The 17,739-nt window shown below is 35.8% G+C and overlaps 3 protein-coding genes across 3 annotated transcripts in view; 1 reads left to right on the top strand and 2 right to left on the bottom strand.

Moving 5' to 3' along the window:
* Positions 1-3,915: 3,915 nt before the first annotated feature.
* On the bottom strand, positions 3,916-5,092 carry LOC132912392 (exosome complex component RRP46). Its single transcript, XM_060969769.1, has 5 exons — positions 4,897-5,092; positions 4,725-4,838; positions 4,513-4,634; positions 4,301-4,444; positions 3,916-4,229 (listed from the first exon to the last, which is right to left on the bottom strand). Exons 1-5 carry the CDS (start codon positions 4,994-4,996, stop codon positions 4,047-4,049), a joined length of 663 nt encoding a protein of 220 aa, XP_060825752.1. The 5' UTR covers positions 4,997-5,092; the 3' UTR covers positions 3,916-4,046.
* Positions 5,093-5,123: 31 nt separating this feature from the next.
* Positions 5,124-10,196, bottom strand: LOC132912745 (radial spoke head protein 6 homolog A). Its single transcript, XM_060970438.1, has 11 exons — positions 10,078-10,196; positions 8,905-9,094; positions 8,565-8,773; positions 8,304-8,391; positions 7,871-8,122; positions 7,301-7,423; positions 7,043-7,196; positions 6,716-6,864; positions 6,184-6,410; positions 5,745-5,935; positions 5,124-5,659 (listed from the first exon to the last, which is right to left on the bottom strand). Exons 1-11 carry the CDS (start codon positions 10,194-10,196, stop codon positions 5,604-5,606), a joined length of 1,758 nt encoding a protein of 585 aa, XP_060826421.1. The 3' UTR covers positions 5,124-5,603.
* A 5,843-nt stretch (positions 10,197-16,039) lies between these two features.
* The window catches only part of LOC132912401 (papilin), a 158,067-nt gene continuing 156,367 nt past the window's right edge, over positions 16,040-17,739 (top strand). Inside the window, exon 1 of the mRNA XM_060969773.1 lies at positions 16,040-16,261. Within this exon, the coding sequence (XP_060825756.1) occupies positions 16,242-16,261 (20 nt within the window). The 5' untranslated portion in view covers positions 16,040-16,241. The remainder of the gene's footprint in view (positions 16,262-17,739) is intronic.

Here is a 17,739-nt window from a genome sequence, read left to right as displayed (position 1 = left end):
CGTCGTGACGCCCGCGCTTCACTCACCTCGCCTCAAACTCAACGGTCTTCGTTCCTATCGGCCCCTACGGCACTCCTCCGCTTGAAACGGTCGCCGCCCACCCTACTTTGCTCTCCCCCCTTAGCTGTTCACTCCCTCCCCTTTTATTTCATGCTACGCATTTCTCTGTCCCTCTTCCTCTCCCTTTTCCTCCCCTTATTCCTCTCCTTTCGTCTTCCACATCGTTATCCTCCTCACTCTACTCGTTTTGTCGAGGCTAGCTGTCTCTTTCCTTTTCGAGATCTCTTTCGTAGGCATCACTCTCTCCACTGTCACCCACGTTGCACGATACGTTACATGGTACACATACGATACACTCATACGCGACTAACATGCACAGTCAATCGCTATAAGCTCGTCGATGATACGGATAATCGCGTAGGGAGACTCCCGACAAGGTTGAAAACCATCAAGCAAGGACGTTGGTAAGGATTTTTTACGTGTCAGTTAGTTGCTCTTTGCCTCTCTGAAAAAGGTCTAAGATACTCGGCAACGATAACCAGAATCGCGGATAGACCTCATTATCCTGTACGTTAAGGGAACCGTTTGTTGCCGGTTTAGAAACGGAGAACGAACGTACAAGCACGGCTGAATTTCAGTCACGGTAGCGTAGTTACTTTCGAGCAGGTTTGCTTCGAACTCTGACGGAATTACAAATGATAATTGGCCAACTGGCAATTATCAAAGTCGGAGAACGGATCTGGGAAATATCGTAGAGAACGATCATTTTCGTATGGAGATGATCGCAATTGCATTCCCGCGTAATTGGTTGCCATTCGTTTTTAATAGCGCCGCGCTACGGCGATAGGTCGAAATGTAATACCACGTGCGCGGATGCAAATTCGCCGGGCACGATATCGATATGCACATTTATTCTACCATATTATATAACTTTATTTATTCCACAATGTCACGTTCGCTACACGCCACACTGGCTTTAACGAAGCAACATGCATAACCGATGCATATCTACTCTTGCATGGTAATGCAAAGATTATCGGAGAAGTCTATTTGTATGCATTGTTACATTGTTTCGAAATTGCGCGAATATGATCGATTACTTGAAATATTATATAAAATTCAAACTCCTGCGATAATATGACTATTGTATTTGAATTATTTCTACAAACGTGGTATTTTACAAATAGGTACATATATACATTATTTTTTACAAATAAATATATATACATATGCATAGGTTATAGATATCTATGTGTCTATGCATACTATAACCTTAAATTGTCTACTGCACGGTTCCCTTGAAAGCAGCCACAGAAATTAACGCAACCGAAATGATTGACACAGCTGAGTCAGCGATTCGTCACGACACTCAAGCTATCACGATGGAAGAGGGAAGTAACGAAACACTTGTATAATAATTCATTGTATCCAGTAGACAAGATGGCAACGAAAGAAAAGTCGTTGCTGTTATTAGAGAAGCATATACACGGTTCGTTAAAGCTGCACGAAAATTTACTATAATTGCAATCTAAGAAACGCCGATTGTTATGGCGTAAGTTAATGGGCTGCGATGATAAATGACCGCGAAACTTAAAGTTATATTGCTAGGGCGACGGAGGAAGTTGAGAAGCTACCTGTTGATTTGAATTTGCTTCTTGATATTTATGCATTACAGGGAAATATTGCACGAGAATGTCTGGTGAGGCGATAACATAACTCTGAACATATTAATGCAATTGCATGCGTTTGAGATATAAGAAAGATCATGCAGGTATGTAATTATATGTAATTATATAATAAATTGATTAGACGAACCTATCTCCTCGGAAATTGATTGAATTTGAAGTATGACGGTTAGAAGTACTTCCCAATTGATTCTAGCGCTGATCTGAAAATAGAAATAAGTACATCGTAATAAGGAATTACATTGCAAAAAAATGATAACAGAAAAATGATTAACTAGATTGTTTACCGTGCTCGTTGTATAGTAAAAACTGAATTATGATTTACGACACGACAACAAGACGAAAACGAAATTTTCTTTAAACGTAACAAACCACAAACCGCGAATAAGAATTCGTCACTAAAGCTACAACTAGAGTGCACCACTTTACAGAGAAATTATTGGAGCCATCTGCAGTTATTGTATTTAACTAAACGTTAATTTCAAACGAAAGTTTGTAGGAATAGAATGTTAAAGTCTTGTAATATTTTATGTACACTAATAATTAATATTATAAAAATATTACAAAAGATATTATAAAAAGTATTATAAAAATATAGCATTTAAAATTAGTCAGAATAAAGTTCTTATTCTGTGATATTATATCCACAGAGAAATTCCGCTATATGTTCTGTAACACCGACTATAAAACAGAGGTTTTATTACGCCCTCTATAGTTTATAACATTATGTCAAATGTACTTCGTTTGAACGCGCTTCGTTTATTTATACAAAATTTTAATGAAATAAACGTTTGGTGATTAAATTTACTTCTCTAGACGTGAACTATTATCATATGAAAAAGAAATCATAAATAGTAAGGAGAATAAGTACGCTTTTATCATATGAACTTCAATTATATGAATTACGTATTCATCCCGCGATAAATTCAAATAAATGGAATTCTAGTGTATACTCAATTCAAACATGAAAATTGGTAAAATTAACTCAAGATACTGAAGAAGTGGACATAACATGAAGTACTTTCTTGTATTCAACGATTTACTGAGGTTTGGTATTAATTTATAACATTTAAGCCATTAATTTATGACATCCAAGCAAATTTGAGCATTCAATGGAGTTCAATCTCTTTTTATTATAGATTTTGTATAATCTCCACTTCCACCATAGGATACGATATTTGAGGGACGACCTTCTCTGAACAGAGGTAACATTAATGACGATATCCTTCGCGTCTAATGGTGAGTTGCATGCAACTTTTATTCTTCCAGTCACCCAATCATGTCGTAGGGCGAATAGTCCGAATCAACATGGGTGATTGGTTAGATAACATAATTCTTTTACCTGCGAGTAATAATATTTTATGTTTTATTTATCAATTCAGGATAGAGTTAATCATTAATAAAACAATGGTCGCTAGCCACCGTCAGTTAATTTTAGGTAAATGTTACGTTAATTAGAATGTAAAATTTGTATGTCAAACTCGAATGTTGGAGACATTTCGGAACCTCTCTCTAGTGCAAGCTTTTCGCATCTGGATGGTATGTCTAAGAACTGAAGGATGATTGTGTTGGTTTGCTTGATTCTTGCCATTTTTCCAAATCTAGTGTTAGGTAGACAGGTAGCATACCTTCTGGTGTGAGTGTTAATTATAAATGGGTAAGATCAGGATAGATCGGACAATCTCCGATCAGGTAGACGCGTTATAGCGTGTCCAACTTGTCTCTGGAATTCAAATTTAAGAAATCGACAGTGAAACTGGCACCAGTAGAAAATACAACTTGTCTCTAGTTTAGCTTATCGACTTTTCAAATGCATTATCACGGTCGTGGTCACAAGATGGATTTCAAAACGAACTTGAGATTTTATAGTTATGTATGGACATTATAATTGTTTGCACGTATGTATGTAAGATAAGGGTTAACCATGGTTCATTTTTTTTTTTTTTTTGTAATTAGAGATTTTCGGGATTAAATTTAAAAGGGACACGACAAATTTAATGCAATGAAATGATAGTTGTGTTTGTTTTAGTGTTACGAATAACGAAATATCACGATTGATTTTAGAACTTTTTGATTGTTACTTGCCACAATTTATTTACTTATAATTTTCCCTAAATAAATAATAAATAAATAAATAAATAATTTTTTGTATTTTTTTATATTTAAATTTGATATTTGACAAAATTGATATCATTTTGATTAAGATTAAGATTGAGATAAAATCAAAATACTCATTTTTAATTGACTTAATAGATCATTAAATCGATTTTTTCGCATATGGTAAAAAGATGGTAATGGGGAGTTACTTGATCCTGACAGAAGTATTTAAAACATGTTTTGAAAACTATATATGTATATATATTATATCACATTTGCATACTTTTTTACAAGATTTCTATAGAAATCAAATACATATTGACTAACTTGTTTACATTTTTCCATTGCTTCCAAAAATTCTGTCTCCGTAAAACAACCAACAGTATCACAACATATAACATCTTTTTTCATACTATCAAATGCAAATGTAAATTCTGCTCTAGCTTCCTAAAATGGATAGATAATTCGTTAAATATCTCAATTTTTCCCTTAAAGTATATAAATATTCCTTTAAATACCTGTAATTGAGTACTATCAGGATCTAGTATAATATTTTCAGTGCCTTCCTGTATCATACAATTCACTGCTGCAATAGTAAATTTCATTGGAATACCAGCATTAATAAGTGCCAAGCATGCTGCATTTATTGTACAGGCTAATATCTAAAATTTATTCATATTTATTAATATATAGTATAAGTGGTTTTATACTAGGAATGTAAAGATCATACCCCACCAGAATCTTCCAATTCTTGTACATTAATGCATACAGCAGTTGCTGGATGGAAAGTAACAATTATTGCAGCTTCACAAGTTTCCTTGATATACATTTCTGTCATTCTGTCATCCACCTCTTGAAAAATTAATAATGTATTAATATCATTATATTGTTGAGCAATTAAATCAGTTTTAATTCGAGAATTAAAAATTTTGTTTCACTTACTTGCTGGACCTTTGATAGGACTGTATGATACTTCAACTGATGCTTTATCATACATCATTTTTTGTGGTTTTGCTTCTATCGGTCCATATATTCCAGCAACTACAGCAGTATTTCCTAAAATATATAAAATGTTATTAATAAATAATGTTAGTGATAATTAATGTTAACCTACCTTGCATTAGCATTGCCGATCCATCAGGCATTGAAAGTTGGTTTAATTCACAATTCATAGGTCGTAATCTAAATTCACCTTCCGGCGTTTCTTCAGACATGTTCGCGTTTCACAATTAAAAAGTATATGTTGTTTAATTATACTTGGCGGGAAATTCGTGGTTTAGAGGTTATGATATGATATAGAACAATATATATATGTAGCACGTGTCACAGTAATTCCAATTTAACGTTTAGGAAACAAAATTCCCTAGGAAGGAATTTCTACCTTACCGATTGAAAACTGATTTATAAGAAATGTTTTTTACTTTAATTCTTAAAAAACGCTGTACACTACTAAAATATACAAATCATCATAATTATAGCTTTTAATACTTATATTGAAACATTTTCCAAACATTTTTTGATAAATATAAACTTCTAAAGATCATATATCTTTGCAATTAATTTTTAAATACTAAACTTAATTGTAATATATATAATATATAGTATCATAGTTTTTCATATGCAGTATTCACATAAAGTGTTCAACATTAGAATATTACTTTCTTACATAGATTGATTGGAAGTAAGAAACTTTGTTCTCTCTCTCAAGATAAGTCAATTATAAGGGTACCAACAGTCGAATTCGTCTGTTTTACCAGTAAATCAAAATCCTTTTAGATCCAAACCGTACTGGTAACGTAGTTATCCAGATTGCTCATCTTCTTAATCTTCCTCTTCTTCTTCCTCTTCTTCTTCAACTCCTTCTTCCTCTTCCTCTCCTGCAAGAACAATTCCTTTTTTGCATAACACAGGAAAAATAAAATCTTATCAACCCAATTATGCTATTAATTTCATTGATTTTACCCATCGGTATAACTGGCGGAGATGGCATCTGGGAAATTCTGTAAGCTTCTTCTTGTTCGAAGGTGGGATCTTGGATTTCCATAATCTCGGGACCGATTATGTACTGATCTTGCACAGGTGGCATGGACGGTGGACTGTAATTGTACGTGATGTATTTGTGACCCCAGCCGATGTACACGTTAGCGAAACGCCTGTGGAGAGACACCATTAAAGTAACATTAGCGTAATTTCTCGCGCATTAATTTTCCTTTAACGCGCCATAATTCCTCTTTTCCCCGGTTGATTCGCCCCATGATAAAACCGTACCCCTCGTGGCCAAGCTTGCCGTGCTGTTTCTTCGATATCCCAAGGGGAATTTATACTCGTCGGCGACATAAATATCAAAGATACGTCTGCTTAATGGAAAATCATTATTGAATAGGAGCTAGAGTGCACGCACCTTTCACAGGCGAACGCGAACGCGCCAGGCCAAATATTTGATCTAATTAACGCGACTGCCTGGTCAAGTTGGACGCGAGAAGATTGCAAGACTCTCCACGGTATTATCGAATCCACGATAGCGTCTTCCGATAGTGGTGTCAAAAGTGGTGGACCAACTTCTGCCTCGGGTCCAGCTCTTGTCTCCTCCTCCTCTTCTTCACCCACTTCCTCTTCCTCTCCAATTTCCTAATTTCATGATAAGTAGTCCATGATAGATATTTTCTACGTAGATATATATTAAGTAGATAATATTCTATAGTACTCTATATAAATATTGTCCTGTTTTTCAAGTTAATCTCTTAGCTTCCAATGTTAGATCGGTGCAATATTCATATTAAAAATAAAATTTTGTTCTCGATTAATTTTATCGAAACTTTTTCGGTAAGATTCTTTTGTTTCGATCATAACGAAGTACATTTGATCGTTTTAGAAGTTTCGTTTATTCCTTACGAACTTGTGTTTCTGTTGTTATTATTATAAGAAAGACTAACTTCTTCTTGTGCTGCCTTTGGATTCCACCATACGACGCGGCCTTGTTTCAAAAGATACGGTGCATGATGACACCAGTTCGACATGGAAGGGTCTATTAAATCCTTAATAGGCAAAGGATCGTAATGTACGTTCTCTGACAATACTCCGCCTATACATGCAATGAATGGCATTTAAAGAATAGTATATTTATATAAAGTAGAAAAATTCCTCTATTATAATTAATAAAACGAGTCTTATATAAAACAGTAAAGAGCGTTGCGAATAATTTATAGTACTGATCTTTCTTCTTCGAATTTTCTTCCAGATAAACATGAAACGTTATATACCTTCCTCCACTTCCTCCATCAACTCTTCCTCCTCGTCTCCGGCACCAAAAGTGAAAAATCCAATCGGAGAAACTTGGGTGGTCGCGCTAATCCTGGCTATTTGTGCACGGAGATAATTCTTTTCGGTGCCAGGGAATGGTGGGAAAGTGTGAAACTATAAATCGGAAATTTAATCGTGGTTCTTCGATTTTTTATATTTTTCACCTTTTTCTTTCTTTTTTATTTTACTTTTTGTCTCTGTGGAAAATGAACACGTACCGGTGTTTCCAAATTTCCTGTGCAGTAGCGAACAATCTGTCGTGCAATTACTATCTGCTGCGGTGTAACCGGTGGCAGTTCGATCCACTTGTCCAAACCGGGCTCGTTGCATACAAAATACACCTGGAACAAAGTCGACCACCGGGATCACGCTCAGGAAAACACGCCCCGTGTTTTGCGTCGCATATTAATTCGATCGAACGTTGCGCTTTGAATGCTGTGGATGTTTTCCACGCGTACAATGTGATTCCACTTCGATTAATGGAATGTTGCGTAATGATATCGTTACGTTTAATCGTTAGTCAGAAACCATGACTCATATTAGATAATTTCATTTTTAATTCTGTGGAAGTTGCGCTCCTAACTTTTTACGATACGTCGTAATTTTGCGTAAAAATTATACGAATAAATGAAGTGTTTTATTTTTAAAAAATAACACAAACTGCAATTTTCACAAGTTTAATAAAGCTCAATCTAATTCGTGTGTAACAATTAATTTCTATCTCTTTTTCGGTAAAAAAATTTTGCTGTCTTTATTGTTCTTACATTAAAGATATTCGTGAAGTGTACCTTGGTATTCGCACCAGTTCCGATTCTCTCCGGCGGTACTTCCGTTGGTGGTACCCACGAATGAGTAGGTAGAGGCGGAAAGACGAGCTTCAAACCTTCCGGTTCTTTTTCTTCCACCGCTTCAGCTACTCCCTCAGTTTCCTCCGTCGCTTCTCTTTCCATGTTTTCAGCAACTTCTCTCTCTGCTATAGCCATTTCTTCCGCTCTGGTTCGCTCCTCTTCACGCCTCTGTTTCTCCTCCTCCGCCATTCTCTGCAGACGCGTGGACGATATTCAGAAAGTGCTTTGCTCTCTCTCTCTTTCTAAAATGAATTTACTCTATCGTGTTGGCTTACAATGTTTCGTGATTCAAGCAAATAATATCAAGATAGACAGTACTTGGAGTTATTTCATTGTGAAAAATGGAAGTTTCCTTTTAAAGTCATTCGTTTACCTCTAATCTTTTGTTCAATTCCTCTGGTTGCAAGTCTGCTTCTACCACGTAATAATTTTTTGGACTCCCAAGTATCTTTCCCCAAAATCTATCATGTGAAATTATTAATTTAAGAATATTGTTTAAAAATTTATTCAAAACCTTTGTCCAAAATATATCGCATAAAATTAAATTATTATGGCTTTTTAATCGAAATCTATCGCGCGAATTTATTAATTTTCGAACATTTCTTTTACGATAATAAGATTTCTCGGTATTTACCTGACATTTTCTATAGGAGACTCGGCCATAAGTTTTCGTATAGACAAATTAAGCAATACCATTTGTACTCGTGGCAACCCCACACCAGTCTGTTCGAAATAAAATAGAAGATCCAACATGTTGGGTATTTTATTCTTTGTATCCCCTTCTTCCTCTTCCTCTTCTGTCTCGAGTTTTTCTCCCTTGTCTTCGTAGATACTCTGAACATTCTGGAATTGCAGTAAGACGCTCAAAGTACCCGTCTAAATAACGACCAACTTCCTCACGATTCACGTTATTATTTTATACGACAGTTAAATTAAGGATCCCGGTTTAATCGTTAATTGCTGGCTGTCTGTACTTTGAACAGTTTGATGATCTCTTTCGCATCCTCATACTGCGCCGGTGCAACGTATACGTCTCGTAGATGATTGGACTGAGTCTTGAATCTCTCCTCCTTGACTTTTCTGCTGAATTCCTCGAAAATATCCACCGCGTTCTTTGGCCTCTCGGCGAGTATCTTCGCTAATACTTCCGTCAAGTGATCGTACCTAAGAATCGTTCAAAAACGAGAATAATATCTAAGGAAATTTTTACTATTACAATACTTTGTATTTGTAGAGATAATGAGATCGACTCCGATTATTAATTAATTAGAAGTTGACCAATGAAACAGTCGAGTCTTTATTTCATTAAACACTTCTTTTATATTATAATATCGAGTAACATTCGTGATACAGATTTGGTATCGATTCAATAAAGGAAGATTATATGTCTAACAAAGGTTAATTTAAATTCCAACTTTACTAGCAATTTTTGCAGACTGAGAATTACTAATTAAAAATTGTCTATGTGTAATCTTTTAATATACTATAGTAACATGATATGGTAACAATGACTAGTTGAAGTTGCCTTAAGTAGTTTCCAGAAGATCGTAAGGCAAACTTATTAATAATAAATCGACCACTAAAATAGTTGATTATATTCAAAAGCGAGTAGTAGTCAAAGATAATATTTTTGATTTGATAACCTCGATAAGATTTCCTCGAAGCGTCTCGCTATTCCTAAGAAGCTGATATGTAATTATTATTAAATTCTAACTTCATAAGGGATGCTAAGAGGTGTCTATACATTTAGTTTCTGTTTACAACGAGTATAATTCCAAATATACAATGATATAGTGACCAATGATATACATACGCTCAAAAGTTTCGTACGCTGTTAGCCTTTTACATGAAACTAACCTTTTCATACATTCTATCGAGAAATAAGAATATCGTGATCATAACGGTCATTTTGAAATATAATCAATTACAATTCCTGACACGCTTCAAACTTTTCTTTCTCAGGAATTTCGATATTTGATAATCATTCCATATCTAGAAATACATCCCAATTTTCTTTTAACTTTAATCAATTGAATCCACAAGGGGTTAATTCCTCTTTCTTTTTACAAATTTTCTACGTTGAACGATTCACCGCTCCGCCGATTAAATTCGGTGGAGCAAGTTGCGTTTCAAATTCACGAACTCACAAGCTATCACCTGACTCTGGACTGTGTTTTTGAAGAAACTTTTTAGCACGCCGTATATCATGTTCCACGCAGGGAACATCGTCGGGCGGTACTTCATCGATGTTATAGCTGTACGGCATCTTAAACGTCGATTTATTTTCTCCGCCAACGCATTTCTGTACGATTCTACTCTTGTTTTTGATGCAAACTACGCGAAATGTTTCTAATTTTTATCGTACAGTAAAACGTAATCGTTTTATACATTTGATGTCATCGTTTTGTAACACGCGTATATCGCGGTGTCAGACAATGGCGATTCTCTCTTTTTTTCTGTCGCCTTCGTTTATTTTCAGCGTATAATCAGTGTCGTTCATCCGCTCCACGGACGCTTTAGGTTACTCGCGGCTACAGTTTCGAAAGCGTTATCTAATGACCCAATTACATTAACGAACCGAAAACGTTGTTAATCAGAATGAAATTAATTAAACCTGCAGATAAATGTTACTCCGCTGATTTTTCGCTGATACCTGTTTCCGGAAATAATGAGGTTATTCACAATGGAGATTCATCGTGAACGTATTCATTTGTATCAAAATAGCTACGTTTTGGCTGGAAATATGTATTGTCAGATTTATGTTATTGAACTTTGTGTTTATAGGACTGAAGTTACTTGACTTGAAATTAAAATGGGATTTAAACAATCTGATTTCTGATGGCTGAGTAGTGAAAAATAGATGTATTTTAACTAGACTCGATTTAAATTACAGAAGATATGGTTTTATATTTCTGACGTAGAATGCAATGCATTTTTTATGATTTACGTATACGATGTCAACCTGAATGCGAGAAATAAATTAAATATACGTTATGAAATTAAAACAAAAGCTTTTGTAATAATTCATGTAAATCACAAATTAGAAGTTTTACTATATAGATATAAAGTTTATACGAAAATGATTTAATAGTGAGTATATAACATCGGAGATAATCAAAATCCAATCAACAATGAATAAGTTAATGGCGTAGTACAGTGAGAGACGCGAGAATCAATTATGTCGCGCATATGAATGACCATCTATCTTAATGAAATTAAATCGCACGCGCGGCTTTCTATCAGGCTGCATCCTGGAGCACGCACGGTTTATCGTCTATCGTCTGCCCTAAATAGAAACGTTGCTTCTCGAGGTCACTAGCTGCTTCCTTTGACGCCCATCCCTAGTGCTGTGTAACAGGACACATGTCCTGCCATCGGAAAAAGTGACCTAACAGAGCGATAACCGATAAAACAGCTCGATTTAGAATATCTCCGGATAGATACCTTTTGGAAATAATAAAAATAACGAAAACGAAGGAACCGTCGCCGTGAGATTTTAGGTAATATCTAACCGTACAATTTGAATTTACCGATATTTCTATTATCCGATCGTTATGCTCTGGATTGGAACTAAGATTACACCAATAGAATTTTAGAATTTATTAACCTACCATATTCACGTACAATGAATTGTAGAATTATATAACATTGCGGAGGTGGAAATAACAAAAGTTATACAATTTCGTGGAAGGGTTAGGAAAATTAGTCTGCGGAGTAGAGAGAAAAAGAAATTGAAATCACAAGCAAGTTGAGAATTGTAGCGCGGAGAGAACTTTTACAAAAATATCCACTATTTAAATAAATAGCGATGCCGCCACCGCCCCCGCGAATTTTACGATCAAGATCATCGTTTGTTTAACGCTCCCATTTTCAGACGGATGTTTATTTATTTGAACACGACCAATTTCTCTTACGATGTGTATATACAATTTATATCGTACAAGCCGTTTCTAAACACGCGTTCCTCGAACCAAGACAGAGGAGGTATGCCGCAGAGAAATGATCATCCAACGTAATGTTAATAGTTTACCAAGCACCTTGATTTTTAAACATGATTACGTTACATACACGAAACGCAATTGGTCTTGTAACTTTTCGCCTGCCAAATGTTATTTATGAAATGTGACGCAACGTTTGACGCATTACCCTGTTTCCAAGAAATTTTTCGAAAAGACCACTGGAAATATGTTTAATAAATTGAATAGAATTTAAAATCCGTATTTAATTCGTATTTAAAACCGATTAAGTATATGTTTCTTCTTCTACATATTTTCCATCAAAGAGTGTAAGAGTCTGTGTATTTACAGTTTCATGTTGTACAAAAAGATTATTTATTGAAAAAACAATTCTGCTGTACTGTAAATGTTTTTAGTTTCTTCAAAATACATAATTTCACTATGAATAACTAACGCGAATAAAGTTACAACGATATATTATTAACAAATTTCCCATCATCACCATCTAATTTTAACAATACTTTCGACCGATCTTTTTTTTTTGAAGTCAGGTTAAATTCGTCTATAGTTCTCAATCTTCTTCAAGTCGCGATTCCTTCCTATAATAGAATAACCCGCAGAACTGGCTAAAACGTGTTTTCAATAGGGAACACATCTAAATTCGATTTATCAAAATATAATTTTAATTTAATATATGTTCAACTGTGGACTACTATTGGAAAAGTAATTAAACTGAAGCAATATAACAAATAATATATTTAAAATATGGAATGTTTGCGTACGGCGACAAACCATTATAATACGATTTTTATCACATTGAACTAGATAATTACTTTGCTCGAATATTTCCATGATTAAATTTTCTATACAAACAGTAACTGAAAATAGCTATTCAAAAAACATTGCAGTTCCTTCAAAAATCACGACTAGCAAATTAGAAATTTGAAGCGGAAACCGTTAATCTTAATTTTCGTTTCCATCGTCGTTGATAAAAATACGAATATGTAGAGTCGCAGGAAAATCAATAGAACCAGGAGATTTGGAATAGAGAGAGGGAATCCTGACTGCAGGCTGACAATCTGTACGCACTAATTAACTGAACGCAATCGCGTTCGCTAATCGGCCACCAGTGGCTTTGGGATCGCGGGGATTACAGAAACTCGCGCCGCTATCAGTTAGTCGCACGTGCGACGCGATTTGTCATCGAGGTCAATTCGTCAATGAGGGATCAGTTAGGGAGGGGTCAAACCGCGGCACATAGCGAATTTTCGATGGCTGAATCGCTAATAATCTCAATCTCGTAATTTCGCGAATGGTATAACAGGTGGCGTCTGCTAAAGAGATTCGCATTTACAACGGCGGAAATGTAAACGTTATCGATCTTCGATCAGTGATCGGATAGCATCATTCGATGGATGTGCAAAGCCAATAAATGTTCGGAGAATGGACTTGTAGAAAAAATAATTAGGTTTCTATTGTATTTTCTTTATTACATATTTTTATTGGAAATTACCAGAGTTTCCATGTATAAAGTGTCATTGATGTTTTATATGTTTTTGTGTTTTAATATTGGAACTTTAAATTATATTAGATTGAATTCATCTTGAAATCGTCGACAGACATTGAACAAAGTCAATAATTGTCAGCAAATATTGATAAGCAGCGATAGCTTTCGAGAAGTAACGAGACTTGCTTTTCAAGTTTATATTTCTTTTGTTTTTTTATGTTAGAATTAATCTCTTAAATGAAACAGAAGGTACAGAATGCGATTGTAAAAATGCATAATATTTAAATAAGTACTAATCTGTATCAATATTTACAATATATCCAATATCACATGTGTATAATACGTATTCACAGTACAGAACAAAACAAAATTAAAGAATAGAATATCGATAGAAATATAATAATACAAATACACGCCAAATCAATTTCATTAATGTCGATAACCAACGGCAAATATTATCATATAATTGTTAACAACATTCGCATAACTCCATGCACTCTTACACAGTTTCGAAATATAAATCTTTCGCAGTAACGATTAAACTGTATCGATGATTACAAATATCGATACCGAGATACGGATAACTGTCAATAAATGTTAATCATTCACAAATATTATCACTAAAAAGAAATACATAATTCCACTCATTATATTAGCGCTATAATCTAAACTTTGCGCTTCAATCACTCTCGTCCATATCGATATCATTAGCTCAAAAATTATACACGTTTAGGCTTGAAAGACATGTATATACTTGAATTTGATACACAATCAGATATACACAGCAGAAATAATATACTTTGAAATTGAAAAGTGGCTTGTTTTCTGATCTTGGTTACACACGTGATAAATTAGAATAAAATATCAATAAAGTTTCTTGTAATTTCCAAAGAGGAATCAATTATAAATTTATGTCATAAAAATAAAAAAAATGATATCAATCGCGAGCCCATTTCGTCTTAAGCCCACGCAGAGTGGCGTAGGTGTGATCGATGTTGCTCCGATTATTTCGATCGCAGCGATTCGGTAATAGGGGATAATTAACAAAATCGGAGGGTGATTAATAAAAGGCACGTGTTGACGCCGTGATCGAGCGCCGGCGCCGATTCATCCTGACGCGTTAATCCGGCTTGTCGAAATTGAATTGGCGGGTTCGACGAGCGTATTGTTCGTGCGACCATACCACGCGCATTAATTAACAAACGGACGTTAACGTTCGTTCGCTAATCGCGTCCGTCGAATTTCGCGCGACGTCGCGTCCGAGTCGAAATGAGATTCACGCCCGATAGCACCGACAAGAGGCACGCTCCTGATTACGTTACGCTAACGTTTTCCTTTTTTTGAAACATCGTAACAACTTGTTTGATTACTTTGCGTGAACTATTTGCGGCTTAAGGGTGACCTCGTTGCCCGTTACCACGGAAAATATACAGGAGGCCAAGTAGGATGGCGATTGGGGTAAGAGTAATATTGCCATATATCGTTAGTATAACGTACAGGTGAAAAACTTAGGATCACTTTTTGATTGCATCTATATTGAGTCAGATAAAATTTTATTCTATCCATAATTCTATCGATAATTATGAATTTTAGATAAATCCAATTTATTTCTTCCAGATGTAATTGTGGTACCAAATATGTCACTTATACAAAAAAAATTATATTATCTAAGAGTTGATTCATTTTCTCTGGTTGTCAGATTATGTCACTCTCATAACAGCGTTTGTAATTTGATTAATTGAAGATTAAAATCCTGAAGCGACAATCGAATATTTTACGTCACTATGTTATCGATTTTGCAAAACAAGTAAATATTAAATAGGATACACAAAGATCGAAATATACGTAATTCTAGAACAGTACATTATTTATGTACATTATTCGATATTTTCATTTAATTTTTATTTTTAATCTATAACGCAACTGATAACACGATCTAAAGACAAATCGCTCTATCTTATCGCTAAACTTTATATCGTTTATTTAACCTCTTTATTACAATGTTATTATAACACGACGTGTAACTCGGTTGCATTTATACCGATCAGTTCATTCATGTATTCATTCATACAGAATACTCATAAATCTCCAGAAGTGTTCTAATCAGAAATTAAAATCGTATCCAAACACACCACAAACAAAAATCTCTCAAACATTGGTCACCCTTACTTATCAAGGCTTTCATTTTCAAACCGGTTGAAAATTCAATTCATAGAAAAACATCCAAGAAACCCGAACGAAAATCTCCTATTCATGAATCACCGCATTCGTCCGAAACTTTCGCCATCCAATCTTTCGAGCAGGATCAAACCGAGTGCATCGAATTCGTTAATCAAGCAGCGTATAGCTGGCAGTTCGAGCGTGGAGAAGAAGCACCGTCTTTACGGTACTTGCAATTTTGCGGGGGCGTTTGAGTATGAATGAGTAAGAAGTCCCCACCAGGTCTTCTCTCCCACCCTCCAACTATTCTCTTCTTCTCTTACGGTCCTCCACCCTGTCGCTGTTTCTCGCCCCTCCCGCCCCTTCTACGACCATCTCTGCCGCCAACCTTCTATCTGCCTCCCTCTCTCCATGCGTCTCTTGTAACTCTTCCTCTCTTTCTCTTCGTACGTTCTGCTCTTCCTCTTTCTTTCTCGACTCGAACCGAGAGAGCAGCTCGGTATCGGGGGTCGGTACTCTGTTCGTGTACCGCGCTTCTTTCGGTCAGTTTTCTCTCGTGAGTTCCACGCGCGCGTCCTTTCGCAAGGATTTCACTTGGTGCCGGTCTTAACGTGAATTAACCGGATAAGAGAGGAGGAGGCTTCTTGTCGAAGGACTCCCGCTGGACGGGGAACTGTCATCCGCCACGATGCGCCGTCGAAGCATACGGTTAGTCCTAATGGATCGACTTACGTCGTTTTTCTCTTCCGTGAATATTCGTCTCGAGATTCTGGCGAACGGAACGTTCGATGGTCGAGGGGCTTGTATCTTGCTTCGTGTTTTGCATGATTGATCGATCGGTGGTGAGAGAGTGTATGTATTTGTGTTACAGTGGAAACTTGGATTTGAACGATTTGATAATTTTGAGACTATTTTAGCGAAGAAGGGTTTTACATCCGACGTTTCGCTCGCTAGTGTCTCCAGTAAATGTTATGATTAAGGTATTATGTATTGAGCGCGACAAAAAACTACATATATATAAGATTATTGGAAAACGTGAATATGATAATTCACATTGAAAAATATATTAGAATAATAGGTAGTTTACAGAAGTATACCATACAGGTTTGAAAAAATAGATTATTACAATGTTATAAATACATTAATTTGTACAAATTTCATAAAACCGTAGGACCTAAACCAGCGTCGAAAAAGAAATCCTTGAAATTGTCTTTCAAAACCATAATATTAAAGAATGGGCTGAAGGAATAGGATTCGATACTATAAATTGACTAAAAAAGAAAAAAAAAAAAAAACAATTGCATTAATCTAATGTTAGTTTTCTCAAAGAGTTAAAGACATTTCCGGAACTATTAAAATCGAAAAATCATTACGAAAGATCCATGATTTCTTTTCAAATACCGGATAAATCTCATGATGAGGGGATAGAATGCAGCGCGATTAAGGTAGTTGTTTCTCAAGTATCAAAATCGAATCGTTCACGGTAGTAGAACATCTCGGGCGTCGAGGAAAACTGGAAATAACCGGGTTGGAAAAAGAAAACGGGGCAGAAACTGGGAAAGGAACGGCGGAAGAACAATTGGTTCTGTGCACATAGGTTGTTAAAACGATTTACCGCCTGTCCCATAGCTATTAAATCTTGTCGTTAAAACTTTCTTGTCGTTTCGAGCTTCTTTCAAGCGTGAGACACGTCGTACGCTTCTCTCGTTCGACGATCGAGAATAGAATCCAGCTAGAATTGGCGAAAAGCTGGTCCATGATACTTACATAGAAACGATCGTTGGTGACGTGATAACCTCCACGTTAAATTTAATTAACTGTCTCGGTACTTCCCGTCATCGACTTTGCCTATCTCTGTTCTTCTGTCGCTCGAGTATCCCATCATGATGGAATCGTGTCGCTGGTTACTATTAAGGGGGCTATCCAAGAAGCACGCGTTCCATTATTCATCGGCCGTTTCTACACTCGCATCGAACGATCGCTCGTAAATCGCCGGTTCACTTTTCATTAAGACGTCCGCGAGTAGAGTGAATGAGCGGCTGAATGAATTTTCAGAACCCATTGCTCTTCCTGTCCATTTGCCCTTGAACCATTCCACACTGGGTCACAACCGTGTTGCTTCATTTTTCTACAGCTTGTTATATTTAACATGTACGTGGGAGAAATAGAGAGATATCAATGGTATT

Source organism: Bombus pascuorum, chromosome 12 (assembly GCF_905332965.1).
Source record: "Bombus pascuorum chromosome 12, iyBomPasc1.1, whole genome shotgun sequence".
NCBI classification, from domain to species: domain Eukaryota; kingdom Metazoa; phylum Arthropoda; class Insecta; order Hymenoptera; family Apidae; genus Bombus; species Bombus pascuorum.
The sequence above is the reverse complement of the archived record's forward strand: the minus strand, read 5'-3'. Positions and strand labels throughout refer to the sequence as shown.

What these genes read in the sequence shown, in the direction of transcription:
- LOC132912392 (XM_060969769.1), bottom strand. Translation starts at nt 4,996, where the DNA reads ATGTCTGAAGAAACGCCGGAAGGTGAATTTAGATTACGACCTATGAAT. An exon ending in ATCGGCAATGCTAATGCAAG is followed by an intron (nt 4,839 to 4,896) that starts GTAGGTTAACAT and finishes TATATATTTTAG; the next exon opens with GAAATACTGCTGTAGTTGCT. An exon ending in CTGATAGTACTCAATTACAG is followed by an intron (nt 4,230 to 4,300) that starts GTATTTAAAGGA and finishes TATCCATTTTAG; the next exon opens with GAAGCTAGAGCAGAATTTAC.
- LOC132912745 (XM_060970438.1), bottom strand. Translation starts at nt 10,196, where the DNA reads ATGCCGTACAGCTATAACATCGATGAAGTACCGCCCGACGATGTTCCC. An exon ending in CCAGAGTCAGGTGATAGCTT is followed by an intron (nt 9,095 to 10,077) that starts GTGAGTTCGTGA and finishes AACGATTCTTAG; the next exon opens with GTACGATCACTTGACGGAAG. An exon ending in TTCGCGTTCGCCTGTGAAAG is followed by an intron (nt 5,936 to 6,183) that starts GTGCGTGCACTC and finishes GTCTCTCCACAG; the next exon opens with GCGTTTCGCTAACGTGTACA.